This window comes from Lepidochelys kempii, chromosome 1 (assembly GCF_965140285.1).
Source record: "Lepidochelys kempii isolate rLepKem1 chromosome 1, rLepKem1.hap1, whole genome shotgun sequence".
In the NCBI taxonomy this organism is placed as follows: domain Eukaryota; kingdom Metazoa; phylum Chordata; order Testudines; family Cheloniidae; genus Lepidochelys; species Lepidochelys kempii.
Window position 1 is genome coordinate 148,343,241 of NC_136380.1, and position 15,571 is coordinate 148,358,811.

At 40.8% G+C, this 15,571-nt stretch overlaps 1 protein-coding gene across 12 annotated transcripts in view; it reads right to left on the reverse strand.

Moving 5' to 3' along the window:
- Positions 1 to 6,460: 6,460 nt before the first annotated feature.
- Positions 6,461 to 15,571, reverse strand: part of DMD (dystrophin) — a 1,937,833-nt gene continuing 1,928,722 nt past the window's right edge. For 4 of the 12 annotated variants that reach the window (XM_073357927.2, XM_073357888.2, XM_073358014.2 and 1 more), the window contains 2 exons: positions 14,989 to 15,020; positions 8,752 to 8,865 (listed from right to left, as the gene is read on the reverse strand). In XM_073357927.2, the coding sequence (XP_073214028.2) occupies positions 8,854 to 8,865; positions 14,989 to 15,020 (44 nt within the window). In that variant the 3' untranslated portion in view covers positions 8,752 to 8,853. Of the gene's footprint in view, positions 8,866 to 14,988; positions 15,021 to 15,571 lie in introns of all 12 variants that reach the window. The other 8 variants (XM_073357881.2, XM_073357871.2, XM_073357947.2 and 5 more) reach the window with 4 other exon arrangements.

A 15,571-nucleotide genomic window follows, 5' to 3' on the forward strand; every position in this document is an offset into this window, starting at 1 on the left:
TTACTTTTATGATGAAACCATGTTGAGTCAGGCAAGACGGGACTATATCTCTGTTTCCTGCATAGCTTTTCTAGTGTCGAAGCTCAAATCAAAGGAGTGTCTCAATAGGGATAGAAATATATTTGTTGAAGATGAACCATCAGGACTAATTTAGTGAGTTTGTGTGTGTGGTTTTTGGAGGGGGGTGAGAGAACCTGGATTTGTGCAGGAAATGGCCCACCTTGATTATCATACACATTGTGAAGCGAGTGGTCACTTTGGATGGGCTATTACCAGCAGGAGAGTGAGTTTGTGGGGGGGGGGGCAGAGGGTGAGAAAACCTGGATTTGTGCTGGAAATGGCCCAACTTGATGATCACTTTAGATAAGCTATTACCAGCAGGACAGTGTGGTGGGAGGAGGTATTGTTTCATGGTCTCTGTGTGTATATAATGTCTTCTGCAGTTTCCACGGTATGCATCCGATGAAGTGAGCTGTAGCTCACGAAAGCTCATGCTCAAATAAATTGGTTAGTCTCTAAGGTGCCACAAGTACTCCTTTTCTTTCATCAGGACTAAAGAGATCTCCATAAAAAGCAAAGGGCCCTAGGAAATGCTAAAGGGCAGGCAATGAACTGGAAGACTGTGACCCATTGCCACTCCTGCTGGACAGAGATGTGGAACCACATATCCTGGAGGCTGCCCAGATATAGAAAAGGGAGAATGGATTGAATGGGTCATCATGCAGAAATGGAATCTCCAAATGCAGCACTTTAAAAGGTGGAGATGCAGGGTGGACCCGAACCATTCAGGCCTCTTGGAGACCAGGAAGTAGGAAGAAAAATATCCTGTGGTCTGCTCCACAGTTGGGATTAGGGAGATCAGCCCTTCTCCCATCCTCCCCGGAATGCAATTGGACATATTTCCTAAAACAATGTTTGCCTCTGGAAAGATGAGAGAGAGGAAGGCAAGTCCCTGAAAGGAACTGGGGTTTGGGCCCTTGAGGAAATTGATAGGATACCCTCATGCTACTGTCTCCTGAAGCCAAGGATCCTGGGAGATGAGGGCCCCATATTCCTGCCAAGCAAAAAAGACCCGGGCACAGGATGATATGGAGTTGGCAGGCCTCATAGAGGCTATTTACACAGCACTGTTGGCGCAATGAGAAGGCTTTTCTCTATCCAGGCGCACATGTCTGGAAGGAGTACAAAGAGAGGATGAGGGAACTTCATCCTCCAACAATCACTTGTGGCAAAAGGAAGGTGGGGGAGTGGTAAATAGAGAAGAGGGCAGGTAACTTGATACAGAGCATCATACTGGGAGCTCAGGTTCAGCTGCTTATTCACCATGACCCCCAAATCTTTTTCAGAGTCACTGCTTCCCAGGATAGAGATAGAGAGGAAGGACTTGTATTCAGGAGAAGATCACCTGAAGAAGCCAGCCTGCATCTGGAAGGGACCAGCCAATTAGGGTCAGGGCTAAGGAATTAGGGCAATAAGAGACCTCAAGCAAAGTGTCTACCTCAGATACTGCACCAAAGCTGGATGCTCACCAGTGGGGTGTTTCTTTTCTTTCTTCTTTGGCAGTTTCTTTCCTTCTTCCTTCATCTTCTCACCCATGTGCTTACATTCTTCTCTCTCCTTTCCTTTTTCAGAGTGCTAGAATGAAGAAGAGAGAGGGGTTAAACACAGGGCTGAGTAGTTACAGTACTTCAAGATATAAGGAGACAAAAATTGGGGATTGGGAACAGCTGATGATTAGATACAGTGGGTGAAATCCTGGCTCCACTGAAGTCAGTCATAAAATGCCCATCAACTTCAGTCACGCCAGGATTTCACCCATTGTTGGGCGATACCTTTTTGCTCTATTTGTTTGCTTCTGCCTGGAGGGGGTGATAAGACCAACAGAGTAGAACAGTCTGGAATGCCCGATAACTATCTGTTGTAGATTTTCAGTAACAGCCTGGCTTTTTCATAGTGAGTTTAGTTTTAATTTTTATCTGTTAGGACAAATGACATAGGTTACTGATTTCTTTGTCTCTTTAATCCTCCTTCTTGAGCACATGTGCCCAAGTTGTGGGCCATGGAGCACTTACAGGTATCTGCTGAGAACTGGCTGTTCACATGGTGTCTGCTCCTCCTCTTGTTTCCAGCTGCTAAATTGTATTCAAAGCAGCTGAAAATACATTAAATACTCTTCTAATATCACTTGTTCAAGTTTACAATTGCTGAAGTCATCACAGGGATACTGGTCAATCATGAGTGGACGAGGAGGTGGATCCATGAGGCAATCTTTCTAGTAAGATGCCACCAACTCTGTGAAAGAGTTTGAAATTCCTCATATAGACAACTTAGAAGGAATGCTAGATTTCTTCTAATGTGCTGTTCATTTTCTGTCTATGCAATTCTAAGGCATTTACAGGAAGCATATTTTTCATCAACTGCATGGCTAGACAAGTTTTCAGTCTTAATACAGATAATACATCAGCATGTACTATTTAGAAAATTAGTAAGCAAGACCAGCTTTTAAAACATGCTGTAATAATTATACCAGTACAAAGTCAAATAATTATTGCCTGGATCTGAAACAAGTTTCTCTACAGGTTTCTATACAGCTAAACTATTTTGCATTATACATGGTTTCGTGCGTCATTATCTAGTTTAATATAATGTTTAGCTGCATTTGCCAATCTGAAGCAGTTTACTCTGCCTTCATTATATCTACAAAGAGTCATTGAAGCTGCTGTTTAAAGTTATGAGACATACCTTTAGAAAAATGAATTTTTCTATTGCATTTATGACTAGAGCTGGTCTGTAAGGTCCTAAGAGCAAGCTTGCATTTTATTGCCTGGTTCCCTAGAAGCAGACTGGAAAAGTCACTGGTGGAGCGGGAGCTATCTCAGTCCAGCTAGATTAGTGGATGGCAGTTTGGAAGGTTGTTGTTAAATTGCCCCGGTAGTTAGTACAGTAGAGCATCATTACCAAGAGCACTCTGTTCCTGTATCCAGTAAGGAACATGATACTCAGTGCAAATACTGCATTGAAAACTGAGGAAACCCATGGTGCATCTAGTAGGCCACTTCTCAACAGATTGGGATAAACTGATTGTAAAAGCTAAAAAACAGGGGGGGCAGAATGGATGTTCTTTAAAGGGTAAAGGGACTATGGATTTTTTTGGAGGGAGAAGATTGGGACTCAGTTCTTATAACCAGAAAAAAAAATTCACTGAAAACTTCCGGCAAAGTCTTTAAACCTATTACTATAAACATTACTCTTATAGCAGGTGTGCATATAAGTGGTGCCAACCACATTATGCACGGTTTGCTTTTGGTGCATGTGAAAAGTGATTGACAGCACATTTCAAAAATGGGTTCTCTTACCACGGTTTGCATTTGAATTCTTCTGACTGTTTGGACCAAATTCTGACAAAAGTGGTGAGCAGTCCTCAGGAGAAGGTATATCATGTTAGTCAATAGTGACATGTCTCGTCTACCTTTCTTTAAGGCTCCAATTCAGCAAGGTAGTGCAATAGGATGACTCACATGCTTAAATTAGGCAATGCACCTTATGGAGGCAAAGAACATTACAGCATCAAAGCCTAAGTTGGTAAAACCAACAGTGGCACCTCCAATGCGACCAACACCCTCCCTTGGCCCAAAGAGGAAGCTAGCTTCCTTTTTATTGAACTCAGCAGGATTAAGCAGGTCCCTTTTTGGCCACTGTGAGGCACTGAAGCCAGTGGACTGAGACATTCAGATGAATCTTACTACCTAGAGGCACATTGTGATCTTGCTTACACTGGGCGGGAGGCTTCAAAGTAACTCGTTTGGTAGGGAGTGTTTGTTTAGCCCAAATGAGTGAAGTAGGGGAGGGTCCTAAGTACTATCACAGTAGTCATAGACTGTTTTTTCTTAATCACTGTGCGCATGTCCTCTTTATTCCCAAAAGCTCCCTTGCAGCTTGGTGCTCTAATGCTGGGATTAACATCCCCCTTCCCTTTTCGTGACCCTAAGGACTCCAAGCCTTAATACAATCTCCCTCCCCCCCCGGGGGCCTAGTTTATTACAATGACATAGTAGTCCATATCAAAAATCCCCAAACATAGTCCATTTATCACCTCCCCTCCAGCCCTTGTTTATGGGCCTGAAAAGACCACTATCTCAACTCCATCAATGGAGCATATACTATACAGCATCTCTTCTTCGCTCCTCTCCTGTCCATCTGCCAGGTTGTCTCTGCCCTTCCAGTTGGAGTACAGCCCTGTTCTGCCTAGCAGGAACCCCCTACAGGCTCTCTGCTGGAAGAGTCCATCCTCACCAGGGAGCACCCCTCACTCCCCCTGTTCCATTAACCTTTGCCAGGTTAGAGAGATTAAACCCCTCTGCAGACCCCCTGCCTTTAGCTCTTTCGCGGCCCCTTGGCTGGGGTTCTCACTGCTGCTCATCCAGCACACACCCCCCCACACCCCCGTTCTCCTGCCTTCCCCAAGAACCACCCACTTCCCTGACTCTCTCTCATCCTTTATAGCCCCAGGTGCTGCCCCACCCTCTTAATTGGTCAAGCTGGGACCAACTGTATTGGCACAAAGGCACAGGTCCTACTTCAGGGAAAGGGGCCAACCACCCGATGGTGATATAATCAGCCTCCACCATTCAGCAATGTCATGGTCTTTTCTTTGCAATTCACCATAGCTGAGCACCCAGGAGTGGGGCAAGAGGCAGCAGATTATAAAGAAGAAAGTTTACAATATATTTGCTCATAAATACAGCTTGAAAAGTACCTATTGTTAAGTGTAGCTGTCTGACAGCAATGGAAGGAAACATTTTTAAAGGGCCAGGAGTGTTGAGGATCTTTTTTGTTTAAAAATGCCAGCTTAGCTGGAGTTGTTCTTTAAACATCTTACCAAATGCTCAGACCATATCTTACAGAGCAAGCATTTTCATAATGGTCCCTGAACCACATTTTTATCAACCACATGCATGATTTGGTGGTCCGTTGGCAACAAATGTGGCAGCAACAGTAGCCCATGGAGCTAGCATTAGTGTTTATTTTATTTAGCAGTAATACAAGGTCCCGACCTGGGAACAGTGTTTAAGAGGGGACATTTGGCCAGAGCACCTCTGGAACATGAGTTACCACCAGCTTCTGGATATTTCAGAAACATCTGCAGATGTCTGGCCACCCACAAAAGTGCCATGGCAATAAATTGACATCATTAATATACTAATCTGTGGGAGACAGGCACTCCAACATTAGTAGGGTGAGGAAATACAAATGGCAAAACCCCAACTGAATATGCATTAGACATTGTAAGGCATTATAAAAGTTGTATCCCAGCCTGTGGGCTGGAGGAGAGAGAAATGTAGCCCTTGGGAGGTGCCAGGGTGATGGCCACTGGTGATAAGGAGGAAGAAACTGGCTAACATTTCAGATTGTTCTGCAAGGGCTGGTGTGAGAAGAACGATATTCAGCTCTACATTCTGTAGTATCTCTAGGTATCTTGGGCCATTAGAGTGTTTGTAATTTAGCGAAATGTATTAATAAACTATTACAAATACAGACGTGTTCCTAAAGTGTGAGTGTTGCAAATGTGCACGTCAGGGTTCCCAACTAAACAGTAATTTTAATAATACTGGGTCTGATCTTGAGACGAGAACCTGTCAAACCTCAGTGATAACTGGGAATTCTTACGTAATCACTATAATTATATACGATTCATAGAGCTTCACAATGTGGTAGACGACCTTTGAATTGCGACATAGATGCCTAGAATTTGATTTTTAGATGTGGTCTCACTCTTCAGGCTGAAGCAAGGCATTGGCAGCCCCTGGAGGGCTGTGCGTGGGTGAAACATACTAACAAGAGCAAGCAATAATAAGGGAAAAACAATACCAGCCCAATGTCTCCCTGGAGTGTCAATAGATATTTCTAACCCACTGTGTCAGAATGTGGCAATGCCTGTAGACAAACGCTGAAGAAAGTAGGTAGAGACTTGGAGTGGGAAAGTACAAAGCCAAAGAGACGAGTGTGTGTGTGGGGGGGGGGAAAGGAAGGATTAGAAATAATTCCAGCAATGTGGATTTTAAAGCTGCTTCACACAACAAAAGTATTCATGGATTTAATTGAATTTTGTTTCCATTCAAGGTATAGTGGCCTATTCTGAATGGGTAGTGCTGGTATGCACTTTATGCCTTAGCTTAGCCCCACATATTACGAAACAACCCCTCTGTTAGACAGCTGAGGTTCCCAGCCCCTTCTCCCAAATCATGTGGGATTTCTAAGGGTGCTGCCCGTGGCATCCAGCCCAATGAGTACTTTGTTGAGGGGCATATGGACTATTAAGGAACAGACTAGATGGCATGCCACTCAGTCGAGCTCCATAAAGAGCAGATTACTGGAAAAGAAAGTCACTAAATAAATGCTGGACTTCCATTAGGATTAATAACATAATTGCGTGCTTTATTGAGATACACAGTAAAGCAGTATATAATACAATAGTAAGGCATATATTTGGTGAAATTTGATATGTTGTGAAAAATGCAGTAAAACTGAAGTTTATAAAAAAATTAGTAAATGTTAGAGTGTTGGTGTTAAAACACAATATTTTATGATACCCAAGTAGTAAACCAGTACTGAGTAACAATGAAATAACATGCCATATGATATTTATGTAGTCAGTTACAATGGTTATGTTTTACAGTTTAATACTTTGTGGTTATAAGGAACATGAAAGAATTCCCAAATTATGCTTAAAAAGCAGCAATAAAGCTCTCAACTTTTTAAATATTTTTAACAGACTCACTCCAAAACTAATGTCTAGAAAGTAAAAACCAACCAAAATAAAACCCTGATGAAAACAATTGTGCAAGCCATTTGCCTCTGATTTTTTAAAGAGGTTTAACTTACAAGCACAAAAGAAAGAAAGAAAAACAAATCCATTCCCTTATATCTTGATCTGAACTTTCCTGAAGAAATGCAATCAGAAGTAAACAGGGTACCCACTGTAAATAAAGCATTTAAAGAGCTCTTTATCATGAAAGTGATCTGGGTTTCTTTTTCTTTTTTTTTAATGTATTAGTATTAAATGATGAGACCGGTTCACACAATGGACAAGTGGTGACAATGTAACATCTGTACGTAATTGTCAGGAACACCACAAAACCAAAGTGAGGTAGAAATAGCATGACTAGCCATGTTCAATGTTAACTAGCATTCAAAATAAAATAAAATCTCTCCCAACTTTTAATTACACTTCATACAAGAAGAGGTAACAGATTTTAACCCTTGCAAAGTAATGTGAGTAAGTCAGATGGTGTATTTCTAGGTGTTTTAAAAGGAAATTAAAAGCTGATAAAAGAAAATGAAATGGTAAAGCTTTTGTTAACAGCCCCTCACACCCCAACCTACCCTATGGAGTTGCTGTTGAACCGTTTAATCTATTCTCTGTTCTCTCTCTCCCAAGTCATTGTGAATTGTGCGGTATTACTTGCAGAAAAAAATGGGGAGGAACTAAATACTGGGGGGGGGGGGGGAGGGGAGAGGAGAACCTTGTTTTGCTGATGAACACTTCATGGAATAATGTGGCACCTTCAACCGCTTATCATACAGGAACAGTCGTAATTCTTTTACACTGCCCCCCAAAGCTTTCAACACGGTAACTCCTTGGAACGTGCTGCCACAAGGGGTTGAGACAGATATTGTGGATGTGTTCCCCCCCCCCAGAGGATTGGGTAACTTTATGATAATTAATAACATTGGTAGCTATGCAATCTATGATGATATATGAACAATCACTTCGTGCTTTTAGGCAGAAGGGGATCAGCAACAGGGGTCAGTAAGGAATCTCCTTCCCTCCACACCCCACCTTCAGCATCTCAGAAAGGTGGCATTATGGGGGGGGGAGGAAGCATATCAAACTTCTGCTGAAGCATCATGTGCTGGCCGCTGCCAGAGGCAGGATACCGGACAATAAGGTCCAAAGGTTTAATCCGGTAAGGCAATTCCTATGTTTCTTTACTAACAACATTCAGGATTTTAGTCGGCAGAAGAAACGGCCGGAGTATAGGATTTACAATTTATTTTTGCAAGCTCTGAAGAGAGCATTGTCATGTAATGTGCTCTTTCATTTCATTATTGCAGACTAGCTGGATGATTCATATAATCCTTAATTTTATCTGGAAAGAGGTGGAAAAACTACCTCAGCTGGAAGTTAAGAAGATTTTTTTTAAGCCAACCTTCGTCAGACAAAAAACAACATGAAAGGTAAGTCAGTTGTTTTGGTGTTGTTGCAGAAAATACTTGCTTTGATAAGCAGGGAAAAGAACACAGAACATGAATACATCTCTGGTATGGTCACAGAGCTGAAATGATACTAAATAAATGCACTGCCTCCATTTTTTTGTTTTTGTTTTTTTTTTTAAAGGGGGTTTCTATAAACAATTATTTTTTTATAAAGCACACTTTAGTTTACAATCTTTCTTTATAACTGTTATAAATGTTTCTAAACAACCCGAAATGCGTTCCATATAAAGAAATGGCAAGTTATTTAACTATCAAGATTTTACATGTAGTTTTCTTATAATTTTTGTACAATTGCATAGACGTGTAAAACCTGCCATTGTTAACAAAACAATAACAGACTTAGGAAACTACTGAAATCTACAGTATAGTACCACTACTCTTCACAAAAATATAGATTTGTTTTCTTGTAAACTCTTACAGTCTAATCCTCTTTGTTGTATGAATTTTATAAAAACCATGCGGGACGCCTGAAGTTGTAAAACACATCTTGCTACTCTAATGCCTTGTCATCAGTCATCACTGTAACTAAGGTTTCCATTGCTCTGCCCAAGTCATCTGCCATGTGGAAAAGGCTCCCTACATTGTGGCCTGAAAAACAAAAGGCAAAGAAAAGGACATTAATAACAGGGACAGAACAGCGAATTGTTATGAACATTATGTATAAGTGAAGTAGACACACATCAGTCTCCATGTATATCTCTGCACAATTCCATGTGGAGTACAACATGGAATATTGTACCTAAAAATCCCCATCCTACAACACACATAAAAAGCCATTTGTGATAGCGTGACATTCATTGTTAGAAGAGCTCGGTGAATCTTGCAGAGAACGTCACAACCAATACTGGTTTGAATTTATACTGTAATGCGTTTTGGCAATGCTCCATGTGCTCGCTTTCCAAACACGTACAAGTGCTCGAGTTGCATTGGCATGAATATTCATGGAAAGCACATTTCAAAGTCACACGCATAAGTATCCACATAAACCGCATTTTAGATTTGCACGTGTTAAATGAGTGCTGGAAGTGCTTGATCACTCATCCGATCAGTGAATAAAAAACAACCGAACCAATCATAACTTACACAGCTTGACGAGAGAATCATCCAAAATCAGTTAGGGTATGTCTGCTAATAAAACCATGTGGCTGGCCTGTGCCAGCTGACTCGGCTTGGGCTGCAGCCTGAGCTCTGGGACCCTCCCACCTTTCAGGGTCCTAGAACTGAGGCTCTAGCTTGAGCCCAGAAGTCTACATTGCAATGAAACAGCCCCTTAGCCCGAGCCAGCTGGCATGGGCCAGCCATGGGTGTTTAATTGCAGTGTAGACATACCTTTCAAAGCAATGTGAATCGGGCCCTAGTCTAAAACTGTTTTTGATCCAACTAAAGAATTAAGAACAATTCACAACTACATTCCCTGAATCCTTTTGAATAAATGTATTCAAGGAAACTACCATCTAGTATACTCCACTAAAAGAGGCTACATTTATCACATAAATTATTTACTGTGGTTTATTTGCTCAGCTCTAGTCACTGGTATCAATGTGAGATCCTGAAATATTATCACTTTTGGTTATACATCTCAGATGGTTTATGTCATTACTAGAGCTACTTTCATGGCATTTTAACTTTTTATTAACCAATAACTAATTACCCCTCTATATTAAAATCATACAAAGCTATGCTGAAATAGCATGAAGAGTCGGAGTCACCGAGAACTTTGGTGGCAGAACGTCTGTTCAGAGAAGAGAGTTACAACAGCACGTGGAACACAGGAGCACCCAGAGTTGCTTGGCACAGTCCACAAAGTGCGAGGAGTCAGTCGAGGATAGGATGGGACCAGGACACTCAACACCTCACATCATCCTGGTCCCATCAACAAAGCTTCCTACCCTCGTGGGTCAATTTCCCCACTGATGCAGCTGCTTCTCCTGACACAGGGGGTACATTTTGCACTTCCCCACACAAGTGGAATAAATCAAACTCAAAAAGACAAGGATGCTAGGAGTTAAGATCAGACTCTTTCCTTAAACTGTTGTGCCTAAATATTACAGTATATAAATAATCATGCACGGTTGACATTTCTGTGGTACCAAGATGATAGAGCTGAATTAATTAAAACTTGTGGGACAGAAACTTTAAAGTAAATCATCTAAATTTTAAATTAATTTATTGGGAAAAGGAATGAGTTCCATGCTCATAAAAGTGAGGGGCTAATATCACTTGCTTGAACCAATCATAACACAGCCAAGTATTTATGTAAACTTCCCCACACAATTCCAGCAATGCGCCTCTATCCTAACCTACGATACCTCAGCTACATTGCCATCCTGGAACTCCTGAGCAGATTCTACCAATGCTGCGGCTTTGGGATGTTCACAATGGCAGTTAGGAAGAGAATGTTAAATGTATTCTCATTGGTGATTTTAACTGATATTAGATAAAGCATGAGAGAGAATGAAGTAGTGAGCAATCCCGCAAGATGTAAAGAGTCAGGATAAAATGAACAATTCACCCTCCTTTCCGTGTTCAGTCTCTCTCTCTCTCTCGTGAAAAAGACCAAAGGATGCTGCTCTATGCTGCGGATGGCAAAATACAAACTTTAGAGCCAACAAAAAGTGGGATTAGCTGGCTCACATAATTGATAATTGGTATTAAGAGGCAGCTTTCAGCAGAAACTCAGCCTAAAAAGTGAAAGTCTGAGTAAGTAAAAATGAGTAAAACACACCTTTTGAAATGAAGGTGCTTACATAAAAAGAACGGTAGCTGTCACTATGTGCTCCGCCTTTTGACACATTTATATGCGTATGTATGGCATGGTAGAAAGGTTTTATTGGCATACATTTGGATTGACCTGCATAATCTGAAACAGTCCACTGAACGCTTCAGTCCTGCAAGCTACTTTCAAACAGCCTCTACTTTAGTCTTTAAAACACCTACCACAAAATTATTTCTCCACCCACATCTATTGCTCCCAAACCATGGACTCAGGAAAAAAACAGGGGCTGAAAATTATAATGGCCAAACATCAATGAGTGGCAATATTAAAACTGTCCGTGATCCCAGAGTCACACTCAGCTATCTTGTGATCTGCTACTGCTAGAAACAATTCTGGGATTCCAGTTTTTCAAGTGACAGAACATCATTCATTTCTAGCCTTGGGAGACCAAGATATCCGACCTTAAAATCCCTATTCCCTGGATTTATGGAAAGCTATTTTAGATCCTTTTTAGAAATGTTTAATATGTGTTCATGCTATTTTTTCTGTCATTCAGAACTGATTTTACAGGCAGAGGATGAGTAACAATAACATTAATAAAAAAATTAATAAGAAAATATTTTCTAAACTGTGACATAAGCAAACATAAAACTTAGCATAATGAATGAGTTATACAAGCATCCAAAATGAGGACTAATAAAACCTTTTTGCATCCAGACGCCACCTTGTATTCTATTATTATATCCAAATAGTATAACAATAGTGCAATAATTCTGCCTTTAAATTGCTGCTGCTGTACTTTTGGGATTATCACAACTACTCCCATGTGTTTGGAGCCAAGAGCAAGTATGTAGGTCATCCCATATAAATGGCAACAACAAAAACTTTCTCCAGTATGGTAGATCATGACATTTTTTGTTGAGGCCACCCCATTAAGCTAAGTTTCAGTGTTTGATCTCCCTGTCGTCCCCACCCCCCACTTGCTCATATGGTATATTAGCCTTGAAAGTACATTAGAATTAGTGATGTAATTTCTGTGGGTGGAGATTAGCAACATCTACAAGAACAATAAAAAGTCACTTTACAGAGGAGTAGCCTGCAATGTACAATCTGCCCTGAGCAAAGGAGGGCCTGTCACTGCCCAGCAAGCAGAGACTGTCCCCTGCCCTCACTTGTTCGGGATCGGAGAGTAAGTTACTGCATATTTTTTCTGCATCACTACAGCTCATTCTTCCCGATCCTCTCACTCTCGGTGTCCCCTTGTTCGTGAGGGAAGGATGGGAGTAGCCCTTGCTGTACTTGTCGGCTGCAGGCCCAGTTCCAAACCAAGTAGCCCTTCCTCAACCATGCAGGTGAGAAAGGCAAAGTGTGTGTGCGGGGTGTTTATTCTCTCAAGACCATAGGGATTTGAGAACAATACAAGCATGGCTTTCCTGGCCACATGTGAACTACATGTGTGTGTGTATGTCATCTTCTATAATGCCTATACCAGGAGGACTGTTGTTACACTTCTGTTGTGTTCTTGTTTCCTGGAAGCACCTGAAAACAACATTTCTATATTCCTTATTAAGATACAGGAAAAAAGGGGGAAAAATGCTGGCCCAAAAACCATTTAATAAATGAAAACAGAACAGTCTAAACCAGGGTCTCGCACAGGATTATTATTATTTTTAATATAACTGAGCTGTCAAAGACGTCATTAATTCCACTTTCATTTTTTTTTTTGTAACATCACATTAAAGACAAAAAAGTTTCTCAGTGCTAGTGGCTCTGCAAGGATGAAACAACATTGTTTAAAAACATCACAATGAGCTTCAAAATGTTACAGAGGAAAAAGAGACATGGAAAGTGTTAATTTAACCTAGTCTTGTACAAATGGAGTGAACAATAATACATGTGTATTTGCCTTGAAAGCAGGACAACAGTATATTTCTGTAGACTCTAACTGCATCATTTCTAGTCACATACAGCATGATATGTACCGTATCTGCTTTAGAGGCTGTATTGGAATTAAGGCCCCAGGGGAGGACAAAGTAATTGAATATCAATCTTGCACTGCAGCTTGTTACAGAAATAAAAGTGCAGTGTTCACACTCTAAAGACAGGCCAGAAAGTAAATTAAAAAAACCCAACACAATAGTGTCTGTATTTCGGCAGTGCAAATGTCTAACACCCTCTGCCCCGCCCCCCATGCCACAACCCATGAACAATCCTCCCTGCTGGTGGGTCAGATTGAGTAGCTTTTTTAAATCAACGGGAATACTCACAGAATAAGGCACTACTTAACATGAGTAAGAGGAACACAATCTACTTGTGTTTTAATTGCAATCTGGCTTCACACAAACTGACTGACATGTAAACCTTAAGCTACACTATAACTAGACAGAGAAATATTTTTTAGTATACAGACTTCATGTATATGTGGTCTGAGTAAGAGAAGCTAGCTCTCAATCCTGCAAATGGCTGAGCACCCTTAACTCCCGCTGAGTTGAAACAAGAGTTGAGGGTGCTGAACATTTCCTTGGAGGTGCTCAGTACTTTGTCGGATTAGGCCAGTGGATTTTCAGTATTTAGGAATCGCACACTCTCTAAAGCCAGGGCAGTGGCAGTTTTTTTTAAAGGCTATTTCTCACACACACACGCGCGCTGCATTTTGTCTTTTTTAATGATGTATGGAAATATAAACAAAGACAACGAAAATCAGCATCAAGGGCCTGTTCTGCTCACATGGAGCCTAATCATCAGTTCTTAAGGGCCATTAATTAGCAGAATTGAATACCAAATCATTTCCATAGAATTTTTAAACAGGTGCAATCTGCTTGATGAAGTGTCAGATACTCCAATGATGAACAAGTTACTAAGCAAGCACCAGATATCTCCCTTGAGGAAAGGCCGATCTACAGTGGAGTGTTTAGTCACCAATATAGCTGTCCAGTGCAAATGGCTGTACACATGCAGCTCACCCCAGGGAAGACTCTGCGAGTGCAAGTCACCATTTGTGCCAGTGTAGCACGGTCAGCCACAGTCGTGTAGCTACACTGGTGGCTAACCTCCCTCCCCCACGCCAGCCCCAGTGCAGACAGTCTGAGTATGGCTCTGTCAGGCTCTCCCCATTGCAGGTAGAGAACATCCCAGAGTTTGGAGACCTTTCTAATTCCTGATTCATTCATTCTAAGCACTTTCTGGGCATAATTTCTGCAAGTTCATTTCACAGCTATCTGTGATTCCACTAAGATATAAAATATTCAGAAGCTCTTTCATAACCATTTCATTGGGCATTTCAACTTTGCACTCCTATGGGTATAATGTTTGAAGGAATAGCTTAACAATAAAAAAAGTTCCCTAGAAATACTGAAAAAGGTTATATGACAACACAGCACAAAACATTTTCACTCAAGTAATAGGCAGAGAAATACGAATTCTTAAACGTCAGAAAGCCATTTTTTCATCAAACCGATCATTTCTAAAGCACACAGCAAATACCTTTATATAATTGAATGCAGCACTGTGAAGTTGGTGGATGTTAGCAGCATTCCTTATTGTGCAAAACTGAATTTGCAAATTAAAAAAAAAAAAGTGTGCGTTTTTCATACCTCTCAACCTTCAGTATTTGAAAAGAAAAACCTATTTACCTTGATTCTAGAAATATCTAGAAAACAATTCTTCTTATGTACAGGAACAGGCCAATGACAGATTATGACTTCTGACCACGTGTGTCACATAACGACTTTATTTTAATATAGTCTCATCTTCTGTAATCCCCTGAGTTTCCACCTTTGTGGGGCGTGGAATTGAGGCACACTCCTGTTCTAACATTTTCCCCATTGAAAGTTGAGAGGCATTGTATATTAGAGTAGGCTTCTGGCATGCACTCAGGAAAACAAAACAAAACAAAACCAAACCAAACAAGCTAAACAGCTGCCACACAAATACCGGACACAGAGAGCAAGATGCCATGGCTTCTGTTTGTCACAGTGTGCCTGAATCTCACTAACCTCTCTTACTGGCTTTCCGGGGGCATTTCTTCCTTTAGTAACAGACAAAGGTAGCAGAAAGGAAAGAAAAACAAAACCACAAATAAATCAATAGTAGTTTATACTGACAAAGACTCTTCAGCCTCCACTTGGGAATTTAATACAGGCATAATATAATAATAAATCTAATTTTTTTAAATAAAGTGAAGGACTATAGTGCTTTTAACACCACTGGCAGTTGAGTGTTGATCAAATCAAGAGTAAATATAAAAAACCTTCCTTATTGCTTTTAACATAGCCAAGTATAGAAGTAGTTATGAAGTCTACTGAAATCAACCAAATAAAACCTTTCACTGAGGAGAGGAAGGCAGTGATGTTATAAATCCATTTTTTAAGTGAGCAGTATGATTATATTGATTTCAAGTATTTCTACTAGCCAACATTCATGCTAAAATCTTCTCTCTCTGACTTCATAATTAATGCACTCAGACATTATGGAGTTTATTCTGCTCTGAATACCCTACTTTTGCACCTAAAGTATAAAGCTATCCGATTGCCACTCTAATGCATTCTTGTACACATGTTAAAGGATGAATATTTTGTG